This window comes from Saimiri boliviensis, chromosome 10 (genome assembly GCF_048565385.1).
Source record: "Saimiri boliviensis isolate mSaiBol1 chromosome 10, mSaiBol1.pri, whole genome shotgun sequence".
Taxonomy (NCBI): domain Eukaryota; kingdom Metazoa; phylum Chordata; class Mammalia; order Primates; family Cebidae; genus Saimiri; species Saimiri boliviensis.
Window position 1 is genome coordinate 96,430,454 of NC_133458.1, and position 20,486 is coordinate 96,450,939.

At 40.2% G+C, this 20,486-nt stretch overlaps 1 protein-coding gene and 1 long non-coding RNA gene across 6 annotated transcripts in view; one reads left to right on the forward strand and one right to left on the reverse strand.

The window, feature by feature from the left end:
• Positions 1 to 20,486, forward strand: part of PLEKHA8 (pleckstrin homology domain containing A8) — a 108,442-nt gene that overhangs the window by 70,597 nt on the left and 17,359 nt on the right. The window contains exon 13 of one of the 5 annotated variants that reach the window (XM_074379883.1): positions 6,505 to 9,703. The exons of the other annotated variants lie outside the window; for them this stretch is intronic. Coding sequence (XP_074235984.1) covers positions 6,505 to 6,530 — 26 coding nt within the window. The 3' untranslated portion in view covers positions 6,531 to 9,703. Of the gene's footprint in view, positions 1 to 6,504; positions 9,704 to 20,486 lie in introns of those variants that run through there. 5 annotated transcript variants of the gene reach the window in all.
• LOC141580157 (uncharacterized) overlaps positions 1 to 20,486 on the reverse strand; it is a 65,436-nt gene that overhangs the window by 25,377 nt on the left and 19,573 nt on the right. The gene's annotated exons all lie outside the window — the stretch shown is intronic.

Consider the following 20,486-nt stretch of genomic DNA (forward strand, 5'->3'; position numbering starts at 1 on the left):
GACCTTTTACTTTGGCTTGAGAGTCCAGCTTATTGGAAAGGTTTTTTAGATATTGTGAAGTCAAATCCTGCTTCAGAGTCTTTTATGAGCTCACCTTAGACAGTGAATTCCCTCATCCTCCCTTTCCCCTGATCATTGTGCTTCAGTGACCAATCCTCTTCCCCAGAGTTCTGTGGATCACTGGGACAAATGACAGGATTCTCCACTTTGTCCTGATTTAGACCTGGCTCTCTGCTCTCCTCCCTACAGATAACCCTTCAATTATACTTCAGGCGCTGGTCATGCACCTGGGCGGTGGTCTCAGAACGCCAATCTAGACCCACCTGCCTCCTGATCATCCCTTAGATACCCTACCTTTACCTGAATCCCCAAAGCCAGACTTGGTTGCACCTAAAGCTTTTCCATCCAAGTCAGTTGAGTCATCATTATTCTAGTCTCTCGGAAGAAAGCCACACACTCTGAACTCTTTTCTCACTTCCTCGCTATACCTGCTGTGTCAGCAAGGCCTGCCTCAGCCTCCATACTCCACTGCTGTGCACAGCTACAGCTTGATCTCTGGATTCTCTGCTCTTCAACCTGCCATGGCCTTCCAAACCTGAAAATGCGCCCTATGACTCTATGCCAGGCTTTAAGTCCCTTCACAAACTTGATAGCCCTTTTCTCTTTCTTATTCCTGGAAGCCCCTCAAAGTCCTCCCAGACTCAAGTCAGTCTCCACTATGGATTTTACCTCCAAACATCCCCTGCATTTCTAAATGATACTTTCTGAATTAGAACTTAGGGATGGGAAGTGTGACCTCAAGGTAACTGGACTAATTCATTGATGTTATATTCTGGTTATTGGTGTAACCACCTCTCTCATTAAATCATGAACTTTACCTTCAAGTCAATGTGCCCCGCACCTGAGAGAGCCTTCTCGTCCGTGGTAGAAATCCTAAACTGTCTTAGGAGTTGGGCGTCACTGCCAGTATGCTTTGTGATTCTTTCAGATGTGTTAGCCAGCTAGATAAAAATATTTTTGAAGCAAAACTACATACTTCTATTCCCTCCTGCTTCCTTGGCTGTTCAAGAAATACTGTGAATGACTGACCATTCAGAGTATAACTTACGTGTTTTTTTATATTTTGTCTTTGTTAATACACATGCAAAATATTTGTATTTTATAGGTTCTTACATGTATCAAATTATGGACTATAAGAATGCAAAGTTCAGCTCATGGTTCTTACCCTGTTTGTGCAATAGAGTCACTGGAAGGACTCAAAAAACAAGCAAATAAGAGGAAAAAAAAACATTTATATCTGGGAATTTCCCAGACCACTTAAATCAGGCGTAGAAATGTGGCCTGTCACTGATATTACAATCTCCCCAGTGATTCTAATGTGCAGCCCAGACTGAGAACCTCCAGAGCTGCTGGTTTAGTCCTTTAAAATTATACTGTGGGGTCTTTTAGGATAAATATGGTCAGATCACAGACCCTTCATCCCCTAAAGCTGAACATAAAAAACCAGAATAAATAAAAAATTCAAAAAGTAAAACTCAGTTAAAAAAATTCACTAGTAATCAGGCAATGGAAGGAGCCCAACCTTGTCCTTGTGCCTTAAACTTCAAAAGATAATAGTCAAACAAAAAGACCAGATTTTTCTGGTAAGAAACAATAGTTCCTGATCCCCCCCACTACTGGGGAATTTGCAAGATGCAGAACTCTTATAGAAATTTCAGGTTTTGGAAAGTTAATTGGTGTGTAGGGGCAGGATGAGTATCTTTATCTCTTCCTTCTTTTGAGTGGGGATGTTGCAGGGTGGGGTGGGGGTGGCTAGTGGGAGGGAGTTTGCTGGGGAGAGATGGGTAAAACAGAGGATGAATTAGGGACTGGAACTAGCTCATCCCTGAATTAGGAGAAAAACCCACATTCCAAAGGCTGTGTCCCCTGTACATAGAGTAGATATGTCTCCTCTCCATTCAGAATTCACTCTGGTTCAAGACTTAATGCAAGTATTGGAAGACAGAGCAGAGTCCAGTCCTCTAGTAAAAGCCTCTATACACAGCTCCTTCCTTCTCCATACAGACATAAAGACGTGAACAGGCTGGGATCATATTTGGATGGTACACATTGATGTGGCTGTGCTGGTTATTAAAATATCAAAACACTTCCACACCATGACAGAAAGAATCACTTATCCAAGTGTCTCATGCTGTTCTGGCCACCCCAGCCCCTCTCACAAGAAGCCCCCTACTCCAGATCACCCCACAGACTAGCAACTACAGGAGTAACGTGGCCCAGAGCTAGGACCAACCTCTGTTCTGTCTACTCAATGTCTGTGTCATGTTGGTGGTTAGATATTTTCAATGCCATCCATTGGTAAAGTATATAGAACACAAGCCTGCAGGGTAAGAGAAATAGATGCCAAATAAGATGAGAAATATGTCAAGGAGAATACACCAACACTGTATGAAAACAAATGCATGGTCTGAACAGAGCTGCCCACCTTAAACATGAGCAAATGTAAGTAAGATGGCCTGGCAACTATGTGAGTGTGCTACAGCCAGGAAGCAGGCGGGGTGGAGTGGGAAACAGATGAAACCAACATGGAAAAAAAAGCCCAAGAAACCAAAGTTCCCACAGGTGTGTTATGCTCTCAGAGAACTTAGAAAACATGAACTCAATACAACAAGCACTCTGGAGCTGGTGAAACAACAGAATGAGATAAGGCAGATGGCAGAGATAAGAAAATGTCACTAAAATTTAGAAACATGGTTGAAAATGGAATTGATAACAGAAGAAAAGGCTTGAAATGATGCAGTGAATGAAGAATTTTAAAAACAGAGATTCGAGTAATTCCTGAAAGGATAAATGTAAGAGTATCAAGATATTCTGACAGGCGTAATTGGTGACCAAAAATAAAAGGGAACCAAAAAAGTATTTGGAGATAAAATACAGAAAGTTTTCCCTGAAATGAAGGAGTGAATCTTTAGATTAAAAGAGTGCACTGGCTGGGCGTGGTGGCTCATGCCTGTGATCCCAACACTTTGGGAAGCCGAGGCAGGCAGCTCACGAGGTCAGGAGATCGAGACCATCTTGGTCAACATGGTGAAACCCCATCTCTACTAAAATACAAAAATCTAGCTGGGCATGGTGGCACGTGCCTGTAGTCCCAGCTACTCCGGAGGCTAAGGCTGGGGAACTGCTTGAACTCGGGAGGCAGAGTTTGTAGTGAGCTGAGATTGTGCCACCGCACTCCAGCCTAGTGGCAGAGCAAGACTCCGACTCAAAAAAGTGCAGTATGTTGTCATAAATCCAACAGAAAACACTTGACATCAAAACATATCCTGATGAAGATCCTGAACTTAAAGAATGAAGAAAGAATTCCTCACCAAGCAGAAAAAGCAAATCACCAAGGGGCCTCAAACTTCCTTTCCACAGGATTCCATGACAGGAAACAATGGAGGAATATTTCCAAAGTTCTGAGTAGGAAAAAATAATGACTCCACTGTATTATTGCCAAACAAGTTGTCAAATGTGTCAAGTTCTCTCAAGCAGGTAAGAACTCAGAACACAATACCCAGGTGCCCTTCTTAAGGCAATCATTTGATAGGAAAGATGAACCAAATAACTCTGATGGCTGAGCTGGTAGAAAAAAAACTGGTGGTGAACCAAGATCAAACTGGAAATCATAGTCACAATATAGATATAGATTATAAATATTACAAATCCTAAAATAGCTAATAAATTGGGAATGGGAGAAGGGAGGCTATAGGAGCCTAATGCCCTCTTATTTTCATAGCAGAGAGTTGATGCAGTCTAAACTTTTTCAAAAACACATAATTCCTTAAAATTTTTGGTAACTTTAAATAAACATTTCTAAAAAGAAATAACCTATTCAGCAATTGTTTCAGTTCACTTTAGTTTCTTAAATACAAGCAAATTAGCTGAATGCTATTTATTTAAAAATATAGGATTTGCCTCTACACAGGATATATATATATATCCTGTATCTCTCTGTGTAGAGGCAAATCAAGAATGATATCACCTAAAGTAGATGGTGATTATTTTTATGTGGGTATCGATTTCATTTTACTCTTTTTGTGTGTGTGCTTTACTATATTGCTTGACTTTTGTTTGATACTCACAATATCTTGTTATTTTCAAATGGAAGATGGGAGGCGTTATTCTAAAAACAGGTTAAAAAATCATTGTAGAGTATCACGGACCCCTGGCAGGTGCTGCTCCTTATAATGACATTTGCTTCATAATGCCTGTCAAGGTACTTTAAATTTTCTAGCTTTATCTCACCACACTTTTTTTTCACTGATCATTTTTCTCATAAGCCGCTATTCCTTTACCCACATGAAGCTATTGCTCATCTAAATATTCCATTTTATACAACCCATTAAGTGTTGGGACGTTCTTTTAGGGCTAAAGGGAAAGACTGAATGCCAGTATGATACCTAAGGACTTGCCCAGTACATCTGAAACAAATGAAAAAATGAGGGAAAAAAGCCATTTGGAGTGGTTGACAGTGATCTTACAAGAAGCCAGAAAGACTCTTAGCAACATGGGGATTTTGCACATGAATTGGCTGCAGTTCACCAAAGGAGCTGAAAGATTTCTTTCTTTGTGCTTCTGTGAGTTTGGAAATGAAATGTCAATCCTTTCCCTGCCCAAGTTGCTGGGCCATAGAGCTTTAGTTCAGGATTAGCTTATGCTGATCAAACCCAACCAGCCAGAGATGGCAGATGAGAGAATGGAGCAGTAAACTTTATTCTATACATGTCTGTTTTAAGGACCATTCAGCCTTATGTTCACAGAAACCCATGGAAACCCTATATTCTCTTGTGGCATGTGTGCAAGCAACTTGGGACCCTCTCTCTGTGTGTCACACAAGATTTCTATAAAATCCCAGATCCTCAATTTGATCAGTATGAAAAGATGATCCCAGGATTATGGAGCTGGCGGACTCCTTCATTCAAAATGGGAGTCATAGTAGCTACTGGCAAAGATTGTTTTAAGGATCAAGATGGGAACTGTGCAGTGTGTAGCGCAGGGCAAGAGCTACAAAAATGGTGGTGGAAATAATAGTCATTGTTACTGTTTGAAAGGAAAGTATGGCTCCATCATGCCTGGAATTTTCCTGGCAGAGTAACCCTTTCCTTATTTGGTCCAATTGTCCCCGCTCTCACAGAAGATTCACTGCTGCCCCTAGTATCCCCGCTTTGTACTGTGTGTCACTGCACCTTCAAGGAGACCCTCATCTAATCATATCTGTATGTGAATGTGGTGCTACCTTTTCCTTGCCCAGAGCCAGCTGCAGTGCTTCACAGCTGTATCCCAGTTGGAGGATTCCAGAAGAATGGCTAACTGAGCATTAGGGTGCACCTGACACTCTCCACAGGACCCCACTCTCCATACTCCAGAGGACTTTTATTTTTCTGCCTTCATCTCCTCTCCCCTTATTCTGGAACACACTCTTATTCCTTTGAATGAACTACTCTGAGCTCTGGTTGGGCTGCCAGTCACAGTCCCCAGGCCTCTGGTCACAGTGTGGGCATGTGATCCAGAATAGGCCCATCATGGGACTTCCCTGGGACTGTATATTTAGAGACTGGGAGAGAGGATCCTTTTCCCCTAGGGTTAAAGCGAGATTGATAGAAAGAGAGGACAGAGATATGACGTTAAGCCCTGAATCAAATCATGTCTGGGGCCACCTCCATGCTTGCTTTTTTTGGTTATGTAAGTCAGTAAGTCCCACTTTATTTAAAGCTCATTGGAATTAGGATTCTATCACTTGTAACCAAAAGAAGCCTGATACGTTTTCAAATAAGTCCAAGACATTTGCCTTTGGTCAGGTTACCAAATTTTCTCTCAATGTTTTCTTCCTCTGCATAATATATGGACAAGTTATTTTATAGTGAGGTTAACAGAAGAAAATTGAGAAATATGCCTAAACTGGGGCCAGCTGGGGTCCAATTTCAGTTATAACTATTTGGTCTGCTGCAGCAACAGGACACTGAGCTGTTAGCTTTTACTTCTTTCCTGAGTAACAGTAATAATTATGAATACTTAACATACTGCAAAGCACTGTGTGAAAAACTTTATAAAGATTCTTATTTAACCCTGAGAGTAACTCTGAAGTGGACACTATTATTAACCACATTTATATGTTAGAAGAAGACTTGGAAACGTTGCTTGTCTTGCTCAAGGGGGTGAGAAAGCATGTGGGAGGTAGGACTGTGAGCCCAGACAAGCTGCCCCTAAGCCCACAGCCTTACCACTGTGTGGCTCTGTCCTATGGTGTAAGAGGCTGGAATCAGACCATGGGTCAAATCCCAATACTGCCACACCCTCACCGTGGGGCTTTGAGCATGTTAGTTAACGTCTCTGGATTCACTTTCTCCTTTGTAAACTGAGATAATGAGATTGCACAACCCTGCTCATAAGATTCTTGCAAGGATTAAATGAGGCAGGGGATGTCAGTCACCTAGCATATTGCCTTACTCTCCTGGGCAGGCAAAAGCTTGGCGTTTTCATCATGACCCACTTCCGAGTCTCCTTAGCTCAGCTGCCTGTTGCATGCATGGGTGCTCAGCTCCAACCAGCTCCTGCTTCCTTCCCATCTTCCAGGTGTGAGCTTGGAAACCATGTTGGACTTGGAATGGTCAGATTGGACTCCGGTCCTGCCGTTGCAGTTTACAATCTGGGTCACCTTGGAAAAATCCTTTAACCCCTTGATCCTTTGTTTCTTCATAAAACTGAGATGGTGTTGTTACGAGGATTATCTGAGATGACACATTGTTAGCATAGAGCACTGTGCCTGGCACATGGCTAGTACTAGTTAAGTCATGATGATGGAACGCTTAGGGGACATATGTACCTGTTTCTGACAGATAGTTAATTCCTTTTCAGCTCACTCTAACTGTACCTAGACACAAAGGAAATTACATGATCAGAAGGGACATCTTTAGACTGTTCATAAATGTCATCACTCATACTTAATGTCTTTTTAAGTTCCTTATAGTTATTTGGTTTCCTCTGCTAAATATTAGGGTTTGGTAGGAGAGCAAGTTTCTACTTCTTTTCTTTTCTTTTCTTTTCTTTTTGAGGCTGAGTCTCACCCTTGTTGTCCAGGCTGGAGTGCAGTGGCACAATCTCGGCTCACTGCAACCTCTGCCTCCCAGGTTAAAGCAATTCTCCTGCCTTGGCCTCCTGAGTAGCTGGGATTACAGGCACCTGCCCCCACGCCCAGCTAATTTTTTGTGTTTTTGGTAGAACTGGGTTTCACCATGTTGGCCAGGCTGGTCTCAAATTCCTGACCTCAGGTGATCCACCTGCCTCGGCCTCCTAATGAGCTGGGATTACAGGGGCAAGCTACCATGCCCAGGCTTTTCTTTTTCTTTTTTTTTTTTTTTTACAATTTCTTACAAGTTTTTATTTTTAAAAAGTACTTAAAATATCTCAAATTTCAGAAAATAAGATACTTAATCAAACAGAATTCTCTAATATAGTCCCTCATCAATTCCCTGCATTGTAAGGCAGTTCTTTTAGTAGAAGTGTCCCCATACCAAGCAAGAAATAAAACACCACAAACAAATGAATACCTGCAATATGCAAGTCACCAATTAGGTGCCTTGCAGACCCAGAAATGCATCAGAAACACTCCCTGCTCTCCAGGAATTTGCAATGTAGTAATGGACGTAAGACATATTCTTGAAAAACTATGCTGTAAAATAGAATGTAATACAGGTTCTCTAAGAAGTATAACAAATACGTTAGGAACTCACAGTGGGGAGATGTCCTTTTAGGTGAAGGTGAGGCACCAAGGCTCCCTTGAGGGGGTGGCAGTGAAGTTCATGTATAGTGAATGTTGTGTTCCTTGACACTCTTGGCTGCAAGTGACCAAAGACCTACGTAATGCTGTCAACCAGCTCAGCCTCATCGATGTTTGTAGAGCACTAAATCCAGAGAGAATACACATTCTTTTCAAGTACGTGGAATATACCAAGTTAAACCATATGCTAGACCATAAAACAAATTTATAATCATTGATCTGAAGAAGGATTCTGGGAAGTGGACAGTGGCAGCAGGACAATTCTTCACTCTCTGTGAATTCCCATATGAAATAGAACAACTAGATAACATAACCAGAAATTCATGAAGAGCTTGCGTAACAAAGCTAGGTATTCATTTCCTAAGGAATAGCAAATCACTGCAAACCAGGTGGCTTACAACAACAGAAACGAATTCTCTCATCGTTCTGGAGGCTGGAAGTCCAAAACTAAGATGTTGGCAAGGAAGGTAGACAGACAGGGAGGGAGACAGACAGGGAGGGAGGGAGACAGGGAGGCAGGACCAGAGGACGGGAGGAAGGTTGCATTTCTACATAGTAACAAAAACAATTAGAAAATGAAATTTGAAAGACAATGCCATTTAAGACAGAGTGAAAATCTGTTTTAGTCTGTTGGGGCTGCTGTAACAAAATGCCATAGACTGGGTAGCTTATCAACAATGGGAATTTATTTCTCACAGTTCTAGTGGCTGGGAAGTCTGAGATTCCGGTGCCAGCATGGTTGGGTTCTGGTGAGGGCTCTCTTCCAGGTTGCAGACAGCTGCCTTCTCGCTGAGTCCTCATATGGAGGAAGGAGAATACAAAGCTTTCAGGGGCCTCTTTTATAAGCATAGCAATCCCATTCATGAGTCCTGCCTTCGTGACCTAATCACCTCCCAAAGGCCCCACCTCCTAATACCATCACCTTAGGGATTAGGATTTCAACATATGAATTTGGGGATAACACAGAGGTTCGGACAATAGCAAAATTTGTAATCAGGAAAATAAAATATATATAAAATGTTTACACCAAAAACTATAAAAACATTCTGCGACAAGTTAGAGAAGACCTAAAGAAAAGAGCTATACTACATTCATGGGTTAAAAAAATCTGATATTGATAAGATGTCCATTCTCAAATTGATCTCAAGGTTCAGTGCAATCCCAATCTAAATACCAGCAGGTAGATATGACACTGACAGCATGAACAACAAAAGAAAATAAATAAATTGGACTTTATCAAATCAGAAAACTTTTGTGCATCAAAGGACATTGACAAAAAAATGAAAGATAACCTACAGAATGAGAGATTTGCAAATCATATATTTGATAAGGGTCTGGGATCTAGAATCTACAAAGAATTCTTATAACTCAACAACAGAAAGACAGCCCGATTTAAAAACAGACAAAGGACTTGAGTAGACATTCCTGTAAAGAAGACATACAGATGTCCAATAAGCACACGAAAAGATACTCAACATAGTAGAGAAATACAAATTAAAACAAGGAGATACCATTTTATACCTACTAGGATGGCTATAATAATAATTTTTAAAACATAGAAAATGAATATTGGGCCGGGCGCGGTGGCTCAGGCCTGTAATCCCAGCACTTTGGGAGGCCGAGGCGGGTGGATCACGAGGTCAAGAGATCAAGACCATCCTGGTCAACATGGTGAAACCCCGTCTCTACTAAAAATACAAAAAAATTAGCTGGGCATGGTGGCGCGTGCCTGTAATCCCAGCTACTCAGGAGGCTGAGGCAGGAGAATTGCCTGAACCCAGGGGGTGGAGGTTGCGGTGAGCCGAGATCGTGCCATTGCACTCCAGCCTGGGTAACAAGAGTGAAACTCCGTCTCAAAAAAAAAAAAAAAGAAAAAGAAAATGAATATTGGTGAGGATGTGGAGAAATTGTCTTGTACGTTGCTGGTAGGAATGTAAAATGGTGCAGCTGCTATGGAAGCAGTTTAACAGTTCCTCAAAAAGGTAAACATAGAATTACGTTATGATCCACCAATTTCACTCCTAGGTATAGACTTGAGGAAATTAAAAGCAGAGACTTGAGGAGATACCTGTATGCCAGTTTTCACTGCAGCATTGTTCATGGTAGCCAGAAAGTGGAAACAACCCAAGTGCCTGCCAGCAGATAAATGGGTAAACAAAATGTGGTATATACAAACAATGGGATATTATTTGGCCATAGAAAAGGAATCAGGTTTTGAAACATGCTAATATGGATGAATCTTGGAAATACTATGTCAATTGAAAGAAGCCAGACACAAAAGGACAAATACTGTATGACTCCACTTATATAAACTATCTAGAATAGGCAAATTCATAGAGACAGGAAGTAAATTAGAGACTACCAGGGGGCAGCCAGATGTGATGGCTCACACTTTTAATCCCAGCACTTTGGGAGACATAGGTGCGAGGATTGCTTAAGGCAAAGGCCCGGAGTTCCAGACCAGTCTGGGCAAACACAGGGGAAATGCAAAACAAAAACTCTTCCCTACAAAAATTTTTTGAGTTAGCTGGATGTGATGGCTCATGCCTGTAGCCCCAGCTACTCAGGAGGCTGATGCAGGAGGATTGCTTGAGCTCAGGAGTTGGAGGCTACAGTGAGCTTTGATTGGGCCTCTGCACTTCAGCCTGGGTGATGAAGCAAGTCCTTGGCTTTAAAAAAAAGAAAAAGAGAGAGAGAGAGATTGTCAGGTGCTCGAGAGAGGAAGAATGGGGAATTACTGTGTAATATTTACAGAATTTCTGTTTTTAGTAACAAACATGTTCCAGAATGAAAATGTTCCAGATATTGTGCACAACAAATGGTGTACAACATTGTGAATATTTTGTTATGTATGTTTTTACCATAATTTTAAAAAATAAATAATGTAATATGCCAAAAGTTATTGCTTGAATTGTATACTTGAATTGTACACTTTAAATGTGGTATATGAATTATATCTCAATAAAGTTGTTCTAAAAAATATCAGCAATATTTTCATAGAAAATGGTTGAGCTAATCCTAAAATTTATGTGGAAATGAAAAGGACCTAGAATAACCAGAATAATCTTGAAAATTAGCAAAGTTGGGAGACATACATCAGTGAATCACAAGACCTTCTATAAAGCTGTAGTAATGAAGTTGGTATGTATTGGTGTAAAGGTCCGTGTAACAAGAAAGAGTTCAGAAATCAGGCCCCACTTACATAGTCAGTTGATTTTTGATCAAGATGCCAAAGCAACTTAATGGTGAAAAGAAGATCATTTCAACAAATGGTGCTAGAACAACAGCTTATCTCTATGGAAAACATAAACCTCAACCCCTACCTCACATCACACATATGAAATAGTTTCAGATAAATCATACAACTGAATGTAAAAGTGAAAATTCTGGATAAAGCTCCTAGAAGGAAACACAGGGCAGTATTTTTTAGGATACAAAAAGCACTAACTATAAAGAAAAAAGATGACAAATGGGACTTCATCAAAACTAAAAACTTTCACTTACAAAAAATATAATCCATTAGATAAGAGAGAGTATTCACAATACCTGCACATATTTTCCATAATAGCCCCAAATGACCCATCTTCTCCTAGAAGATACATTCTGCCTGTCTGTTGATAGGCGAACTGTGGTTTGTCACGTCACTTTGCAAAGTGAACAGATAAACAAATTTTGGTGTATGTAACCAATGGAATACCACTCAGCAATCACAAGGAGCAAACTACTGATACAGAATACCCGGCAGCATAGATGAACCGCAGAAACATGGTGAGCAAAAGAAGCCAGATAAACAAAATAGTGCATATTGTCTTGTTCCATTTATATGAAATTCCAAAACAGGCAAAAACTACTTATAGGGCAAGAAATCATAACATTGGTTGCCTGGGTAATGAGGATGGGTGTTGAGTGATAAGAGCCACTTTGTTGCTCAGGCTGGAGTAAAGTGGTGCAATCTCAGTTCTCTGCAACCTCTGCCTCCCAGGTTCAAGAGATACTCCTGCCTCAGCCTCCCCAGTAGCTGGGATTACAGGCATGTGCCACCATGCCCAGCTAATTTATTTTGTATTTTTAGTAGAGACCATGTTGGCCAGACTGGTCTCTAACTCCTGACCTCAAATGATCCACCTACCTCAGTCTTCCAAAGTGCTTGACCACCTTTAAGTCTTTAAACCAGCTGGAAGTTATGTGTGGGATGTAATTTAGGTTAATTTTGCTTTTTCCTTATGAATAGCCACTTGTCTTGGAATCAGCTATTATTTCCTGTAATTTAATACCAGCAGCATCATCACATATAAATGACTTTAACTCTAAGTCCTCTGTTCTATTCATTTGCCTAATTTTGTCTCTCTGGACCAATATCACACTATTAGAAGGTCTCAGGGTCTGCTGAGATTTGCCTCCTCGCCTGCACCTACAAATAAATACAGTCGACCCTCTGTATCTGTGGGTTCCACTTACATGGAGTCAACCAAAACAGGATCAAAAATATTTGGGAAAAAAATTTCACAAAGTTCCAAAAAGCAAAACTTGAATTTTTTCTGAGTCAAGTACTACATTAAATCCATGCAAATGAAGTGATGTGTAGGTATTGTATTAGGCATTATAAGTAATTTATAAATGATTTAAAATGTTCATGAATATGTGAGTAGGTTACATGCAAATACGAGTCCATTTTATGTAAGGGACTTCTGAGCATCTTCAGCTGTTGATATCTGCCAGAGTCCTAGAACTAATCCCCCGCAGATACTGGGGGTTAACTATATAGTGCTTTTCTTTAAAATTATGTTTGCTATTCTTGTTCCTTTAATCTTCTGTATGAATTTAAGGATCATCTTTTCAATTTTGAGAAATACCTTAATAGAATATTTATTGAAATTATACTGAATTTATAGACTGACTTTGGGAGAAATCGCTGTTATTACAAAATTTCATCTTCCTATCAATGAATATAGTTTATATTTCCACCTACTCCTATGCTCTTCAATAAAGTTTTACAATTTTATTATAAAGTACAATGTACCTAGAAATAAGTTTACAATTTTATTGTAAAACTTTTGTTTTACAGTATTATTTCCACCTATTACTATGTTCTTCCATAAAGTTTTACAATAAAATTGTAAACTTATTCCTAGGTACCTTGTATTTTATTGCTGCCATTGAAGAATGTATCTCTTAGAATATCACATTTCCTAATTTTTGTTGCTATTGAATTTGTTAATATACTTGTTTTGCATTCAACAACCTTGACACACTCTTATTTCTAGTAGTTTATACGTTTTTTGTATTTCTTTTTTCCTTTCTAAGCTTTAAAACTTTTGTTTCTTGAGGCCGGGCGCGGTGGCTCAAGCTTGTAATCCCAGCACTTTGGGAGACCGAGGCGGGTGGATCACGAGGTCAAGAGATCGAGACCATCCTGGTCAACATGGTGAAACCCTGTCTCTACTAAAAATACAAAAAATTAGCTGGGCATGGTGGCGTGTGCCTGTAATCCCAGCTACTTAGGAGGCTGAGGCAGGAGAATTGCCTGAACCCAGGAGGCGGAGGTTGCGGTGAGCCGAGATCGTGCCATTGCACTCCAGCCTGGGTAACAAGAGCGAAACTCCGTCTCAAAAAAAAAAAAAAAACTTTTATTTCTTGTTCTTGTCTTGTTATACAAGCAAAAAGTTTTATACAGTGCTGAATAGAAGTGGCCATAGAAGATACTCTTATTGTGTTCCTAATCTGAAATGGAATGCTTTCAACATTTCACAATTATACATAATTTTTGCTATAGGTTATTTGGTAGCTGCTGTTACCAGACTAAATAAGTCACTTCCCAGGGAAGAGAACAACACTCACTGGGTTAGGTGAGAGTGGGGTGGAGGGGAGGGGAGGGGAAGGACAGCAGCGGGGGGGCCGGGGGGGAGGATGAGGAGGGATAACACCAAGAGAAATGCCTGATGTAGGTGACGGGGGTCGGGGGTGGGGATGGAGACAGCAAAACACCATGGCATGTATATACCTATGCAACAATCTTACAGGATGCCAGATGTGCACATGTACACCAGAGCCCAACATACAATTAAAAAAAAAATAAAAATAGGTTGCTTCTTCCATCTAGTTTACTCGTGATATTAATTATGAAGCAATAATTATTACAAAAAATTCATTTATTGAGATGATCATAAGGTTTCTTCCTCAAACCAATTAACATGATAAATCTCATTAAGAGATTTTCCAACTTTAACCATCCTTGCATTCCTAGGATGAATTCATTTTGGTAATGGTGTATTTTTAATAGGCATTTCTGGGGGCCGGGCGCAGTGGCTCACACCTATAATCCCAGCACTTTGGGAGGCCGAGGCGGGTGGATCACGAGGTCAAGAGATCGAGACCATCCTGGTCAACATGGTGAAAGCCCGTCTCTACCAAAAATACAAAAAATTAGCTGGGCATGGTGGCGCATGCCTGTAATCTCAGCTACTCAGGAGGCTGAGGCAGGAGAATTGCCTGAACCCAGGAGGCGGAGGTTGCGGTGAGCCGAGATCGCGCCATTGCACTCCAGCCTGGGTAACAAGAGCGAAACTCTGTCTCAAAAAAAAAAAAAAAAAAAAGGCATTTCTGGAATCAGTTGCCTACTGTTTTATTTAGGATTTTTGCATCTATATTTAGAAGTGAGATTAGGCTTTAATTTTTCCTTCACATACTATCCTTATGTGATTTGCCATCAGAATTGTTACACTTTTTAAAATGAGGTGGGCAGTGTTCCCTCATTTTATATTCACTGGAACAGTTTCAGATAATGATGATCTGTTCTTCAAAGTCTGGGTCTAACTGGCAAACCTTCTGGGCTGAATTTTTTCTTTTCTTTTTTTCATGTGGAGGGTAGATTTTAAAACTCCCAATTCAAGTTATAAACCTAACCAAAAAAAATGTATTTCCTCTTAAGTAGTTAAGTTATATATTTCTAAGAAACTGCAGTTTAACTATGTTTTCAGTTTTCTGATTATGGGTTTTAAGTAGAAATGTGCGTAAATGACCCTGAGAACTTACTCTGTGTAGTCTGGACAAGACGCCCACTAGGACTGGTGGTGCCCTCTCCTAAAGAGAGAGACTGCACCGAAAGTTCAGCTTCCCACAGAACCCGTAGCTCCCTTTCTTTGGCAGGAGAGTTTGCGGCTTGCTACAGCACCCCAGGTGCGGGGTTTTCACAGCAACTCTAGTAAACAACAAGCACTTAAATAAAGATAACTCATGTAAGCAGTCTGTGTGCCTCTCACAAACAAAGTTAATTCTCATGCGTGCACTGATAGAAGATAGAAGAGCCTGGGGCCAGTGATCCCCCATGAAATGTAAACCCACTGTGAGTCTGGCTCATCTCCCTGGTCCTGCCATAATTCTCAGTGCAATAATGGAAGGATAGTGATTACATCTCAAATGGTAGTTTACATACCATTGATCATCTGTAATTGTTCACTCTCTTTCTCTCTATTAAATGCATTAAAGGTTTGTCATGGTTGTTTTCATGTTTATTTTGGAATAATTTTAGTTATATAGAAAAGTTGCAAAGATAACACAGAATTCCCAGTTTCACTAATGCTGGCATTTCATATGACCGTGTGCATTTGTTAAAAGAGATTAACATGGTTTAGTGTGGTGGCTCATGCCTGTAATCCCAGCACTTTGTGAGGCTGAGGTGGATAGATCACCTGAAATGAGGAGTTTGTGACCAGCCTGGTGAACAGGGTTCTGAAACCCTGTTTCTACTAAAAATACAAAAAAATTAGCCGGGCATGATGGCAGACGCCTGTAGTCCCAGCTACTCGGGAGGCTGAGGCAGGAGAATTGCTTGAACCCAGGAGGTGGAGGTTGCAGTGAGCCAAGGTAGTGCCATTCCACCCCAGCCCAGGCAACAAGATCAAAACTCTGTCTCAAAAAAAAAAAGAGAGAGAGAGATTAACATTAGTGCAACACCACACTACAGACATTCAGATTTTTCTTTTTATTTTCTTTTGGGGGGGCGGAGGACAGAGTCTCACTTTGTCACCCAGGCTGGAGTGCAGCAGTGCAGTCATGCCTCACTGCAACTTCCGCCTCCCAGGCTCAAGCAATTTTTAAAAAAAAATTTTTTATTGTACTTTAGATTCTGGGGTACATGTGCAGATCATTCAGGTTTGTTGCAGAGGTACATACATGGCAATGTGGTTTGCTGCCTCTATCCCTGTCATCTATATCTGGCATTTCTACCTATGTTATCCCTCCCCAACCTCCTTACCTGTCATTGTCCCTCCCCTAGTCCCCACCAACAGACCCCAGTGTGTAATGCTCCTATCCCTGTGTCCATGTGTTCTCATTGTTCAACACCCGCCTTTGAGTGACAACATGCGGTGTTTGATTTTTCTGTTCTTGTGTTAGTTTGCTGAGAATAATGGTTTCCAGATTCATCCATGTCCCTACAAAGGACACGAACTCATCTTTTTTTTTTGTGGCACATGGTGTATATGTGCCACATCTTCCTGGTCCAGTCTATCATTGATGGGCATTTGGGTTGGTTCCATGTCTTTGCTATTATAAACAGTGCTGCAGTGAATATACGTGTGCATGTGTCTTTATAATAGAATGATTTATAATCCTTTGGGTATATACCCAGTAATGGGATTGCTGAGTCATATGATATTTCTATTTCTAGGTCTTTGAGGAATCGCCACACTATCTTCCACTATGATTGAACTAATTTACACTCCCACCAACTGTGTAAAAGTGTTCCTATTTCTCCACATCCTCTCCAGCATCTGTTGTCTCCAGATTTTTTTTTTTTTTTTTTTGAGACGGAGTTTCACTCTCGTTACCCAGGCTGGAGTGCAATGGCGCGATCTCGGCTCACCGCAACCTCCGTCTCCTGGGTTCAAGCAATTCTCCTGCCTCAGCCTCCTGAGTAGCTGGGATTACAGGCACACGCCACCATGCCCAGCTTATTTTTTGTATTTTTAGTAGAGACGGGGTTTCACCATGTTGACCAGGATGGTCTCGATCTCTTGACCTCGTGATCCACCCACCTCGGCCTCCCAAAGTGCTGGGATTACAGGCTTGAGCCACCATGCCCGGCATCTCCAGATTTTTTAATAATCGCCATTCTAACTGCTGTGAGATGGTACCTCAATGTGATTTTGATTTGCATTTCTCTAATGACCAGTGATGATGAGCATTTTTTCATATGTTTTTTGGCCTCATATATGTCTTCATTTGAAAAGTTTCTGTTCATGTCCTCTGCCCACTTTTGAATGGGTTTGTTTTTTTGTTTTTCTTGTAAATCTGTTTTAGTTCTTTGTAGATTCTGGATATTAGCCCTTTGTCAGATGGGTAGATTGCAAAAATTTTTTCCCATTCTGTTGGTTGCTGGTTCACTCTAATGATTGTTTCTTTTGCTGTACAGAAGCTCTGGAGTTTAATTAGAACCCATTTATATATTTTGGCTTTTGTTGCCAATGCTTTTGATGTTTTAGTCATGAAGTCCTTGCCTATGCCTATGTCCTGAATGGTTTTACCTAGGTTTTATTCTAGGGTTTTTATGGTGTTAGGTCTTATGCTTAAGTATTTCATCCATCTGGAGTTAATTTTAGTGTAAGGTGTCAGGAGGGGGTCCAGTTTCAGCTTTCTGCACATGGCTAGCCAGTTTTCCCAACATCATTTATTATTAAACAGGGAATCTGGGACGGGCGCGGTGGCTCAAGCCTGTAATCCCAGCACTTTGGGAGGCCGAGGTGGGTGGATCACGAGGTCAAGAGATCGAGACCATCCTGGTCAACATGGTGAAACCCCGTCTCTACTAAAAACACAAAAAATTAGCTGGGCATGGTGGCACATGCCTGTAATCCCAGCTACTCAGGAGGCTGAGGCAGGAGAATTGCTTGAATCCAGGAGGCGGAGGTTGCGGTGAGCCTAGATTGCGCCATTGAACTCCATCCGGAAGAGCGAAACTCCGTCTCAAAAAAAAAAACAGGAAATCCTTTCTCCATTGCTTGTTTTTGTCAGGTTTGTCAAAGATCAGATGGTTGTAGATGTGTGGCATTGCCTCCGAGGCCTCTGTTCTGTTCTGTTGGTCTATATCTCTGTTTTGTACCAGTACCATGCTGTTTTGATTACTGTAGCCTTGTAGTATAGTTTGAAGTCAGGTAGCGTGATGCCTCCGGCTTTGTTCTTTTTGCTTAGGATTGTCTTGGCTATGTGGGCTCTCTTTTGGTTCCATATGAAGTTTAAGGTAGTTTTTTCCAGTTCTGTGAAGAGGGTCATAGGTAGCTTGATGGGGATAGTGTTGAAGCTGTAAATTACTTTAGGCAGTATGGCCATTTTCACAATATTGATTTTTCCTAACCATGAGCATGGAATGTTTTTCCATCTGTTTCTTTCACCTGAGCCTCCCAAGTAGCTGGGACCACAGGTGTGCACCACCATGCCTGGCTAATTTTTAAATTTTATGTAGAGATGGGTCTCACTTTGTTACCCAGGTTAATCTCAAACTCTTGGGCTCAAGCAATTATTCAAATTTCACCAGTTTTTCACTAATACCCTTTTTCTGTTTTAGGATCCAATATAATATACCACATTGCATTTAATGTCATCCAATTTTTAAAAACTCAATTGTATTGAGAAAAATTAACATATCTTAAAATTTACCCACCTAGAGGATATAATTCAGTGGTTTTCATTATATTTACAAAATTGTATAGTCCTTACCATAATCTAAGTTTAGAACATTTTCATTACCCCCAAAAGAAATCCTGTAGTCATTAAGCAGTCCCTCCCCTTTCCTCCCTCCTCCAGCCCTTGGCAACTAATCTTTCTTTCTCTGTAGATTTTCTGTTCTGGACTTTTCATATAAATGGAATCATGCAATGTGTGGTGTTTTATATCTGGCTACTTTCACTTAGCATGTTTTTCAGATTCATCCATAGTGTAGTATTTATCAGTACTTCATTCCTTTATATTGTTGGATAGTATTCCATTGCATAGGCATATGGCATTGTGTTTATCCATTCACCAATTAATGAGCATTTGGATTGTTTCCATTTGGGAATTATTATGAATAATGCTGCTAGAATCTTTGTGTAGCAGTCATCATGTGGATATATGTTTTCATTTCTCTTGGGTATGTACCTAGGAGCACAATTGCTTGGTCTATGGTAACTGTGTTTAACATTTTGAGGAACTGCTGAGGTGTTTTCGAAAGTGGTTATACCATTTTACAGTCCACTAACAATATATAAGGGATTCAATTTTTCCACATCCTCATCAACACTTTTGTTTTTTCTTTTGTTTTTAATATAGCCATCCTAGTGATTGTGAAGTAGACAGCTCATCATGGTTTTGATTTGTGTTTTTCTTATGACTAATGATATTGAACATCATTTCATATGGTTATTAGCAATTTGTGTATCTTCTTTAAATAAATGTCTATTCAAAATCTTTGCCCAGCTTTTAATTGTATTGTTTTGTTTTCTTACTTTGAGGTTTTGTGTTTTTGTTTGTTTGTTTTTGAGACAGAATCTTGCTCTGTTGCCCAGGCTGGAGTGCAGTGGTGTGATCTTGGCTCATTGCAACCTCTGCAACTTGGGCTCAAGCAATTCTCCTGCCTCAGCCTCCCCACTAGCTGGGATTATAGGTGTGCACCACCATGCCCAGCTAAATTTTGTATTTTTAGTATTGGCAGGGTTTCACCACTTTTGGCCAGGCTGGTCCTGTACTCCTAACCTCAGGTGATCCACCCACTTCAGCCTCCCAAAGCGCTGGGATTACAGGCATGAGCCACCATGCCTGGACCTTATTTTGAGTTTTAAAAGTTCTTTTTATATATTCTGGATGCAAAGTCCCTTTTCAGATATATGATTTTCAAGTATTTTCAAATACTTGAAAATGTTTGTCAAAAATTAATTGACTGTTAATGTAGCAGTTTATTATTGACACATTATCTTGATTTCTGTAACTTTGTGACAAGTTTTGAAATAAGAAAATGTAACTCTTCCAACTGTGTTTTTTTCTAGATTGTTTTGGCTATTCCATGTCATCTTGTTTTAAATTTTTTCCATTTAACCACTTTTAGTTTTGGGATTTTACTTATTGTTTCTTAGTTTTCTATTTCATTCATTTCTGTTTTTATTTTTATAATTTCCTAGTTTCTATATTCTTGGGTTTTCATGTTTCGTTTTGTTTTTTTTGAGACAGGGTCTTGTTCTGCCATTCAGGCTGGAGTAGCGTGGCATTGTCATTGCTCACTGCAACCTCTACCTCTCAGGCTCAAGCAATCCTCCCACCTCAGCCTACCAAGTAACTGGGACTACAGGTGCACGCTACCACACCTAGCTAATTTTGTCTGGAATGATACATTTCTCAGAAGTACCCCTGTAGTTAAGCAACAAATGGCTGTGTTTAAGTATATATATTTTTTAAATCCATGAATTTAAAAATAGATTCTCAGATATAAGACATAAAAAGTCAACCATATGCTGTTCACAAGAGGCATGCTTAAAATCTAATGATCTGGAAAGACTAAAAATAATGAAATGGCAAAATAATTACCAGGTAAATATTAATTTTTAAAACTGATAGCATAGAATTTAATAGCCACAACAGAGGCCAGAACACAGTTTAATTATGTTGATATTAGACAAAAAAGATTTAAAAGTATTTA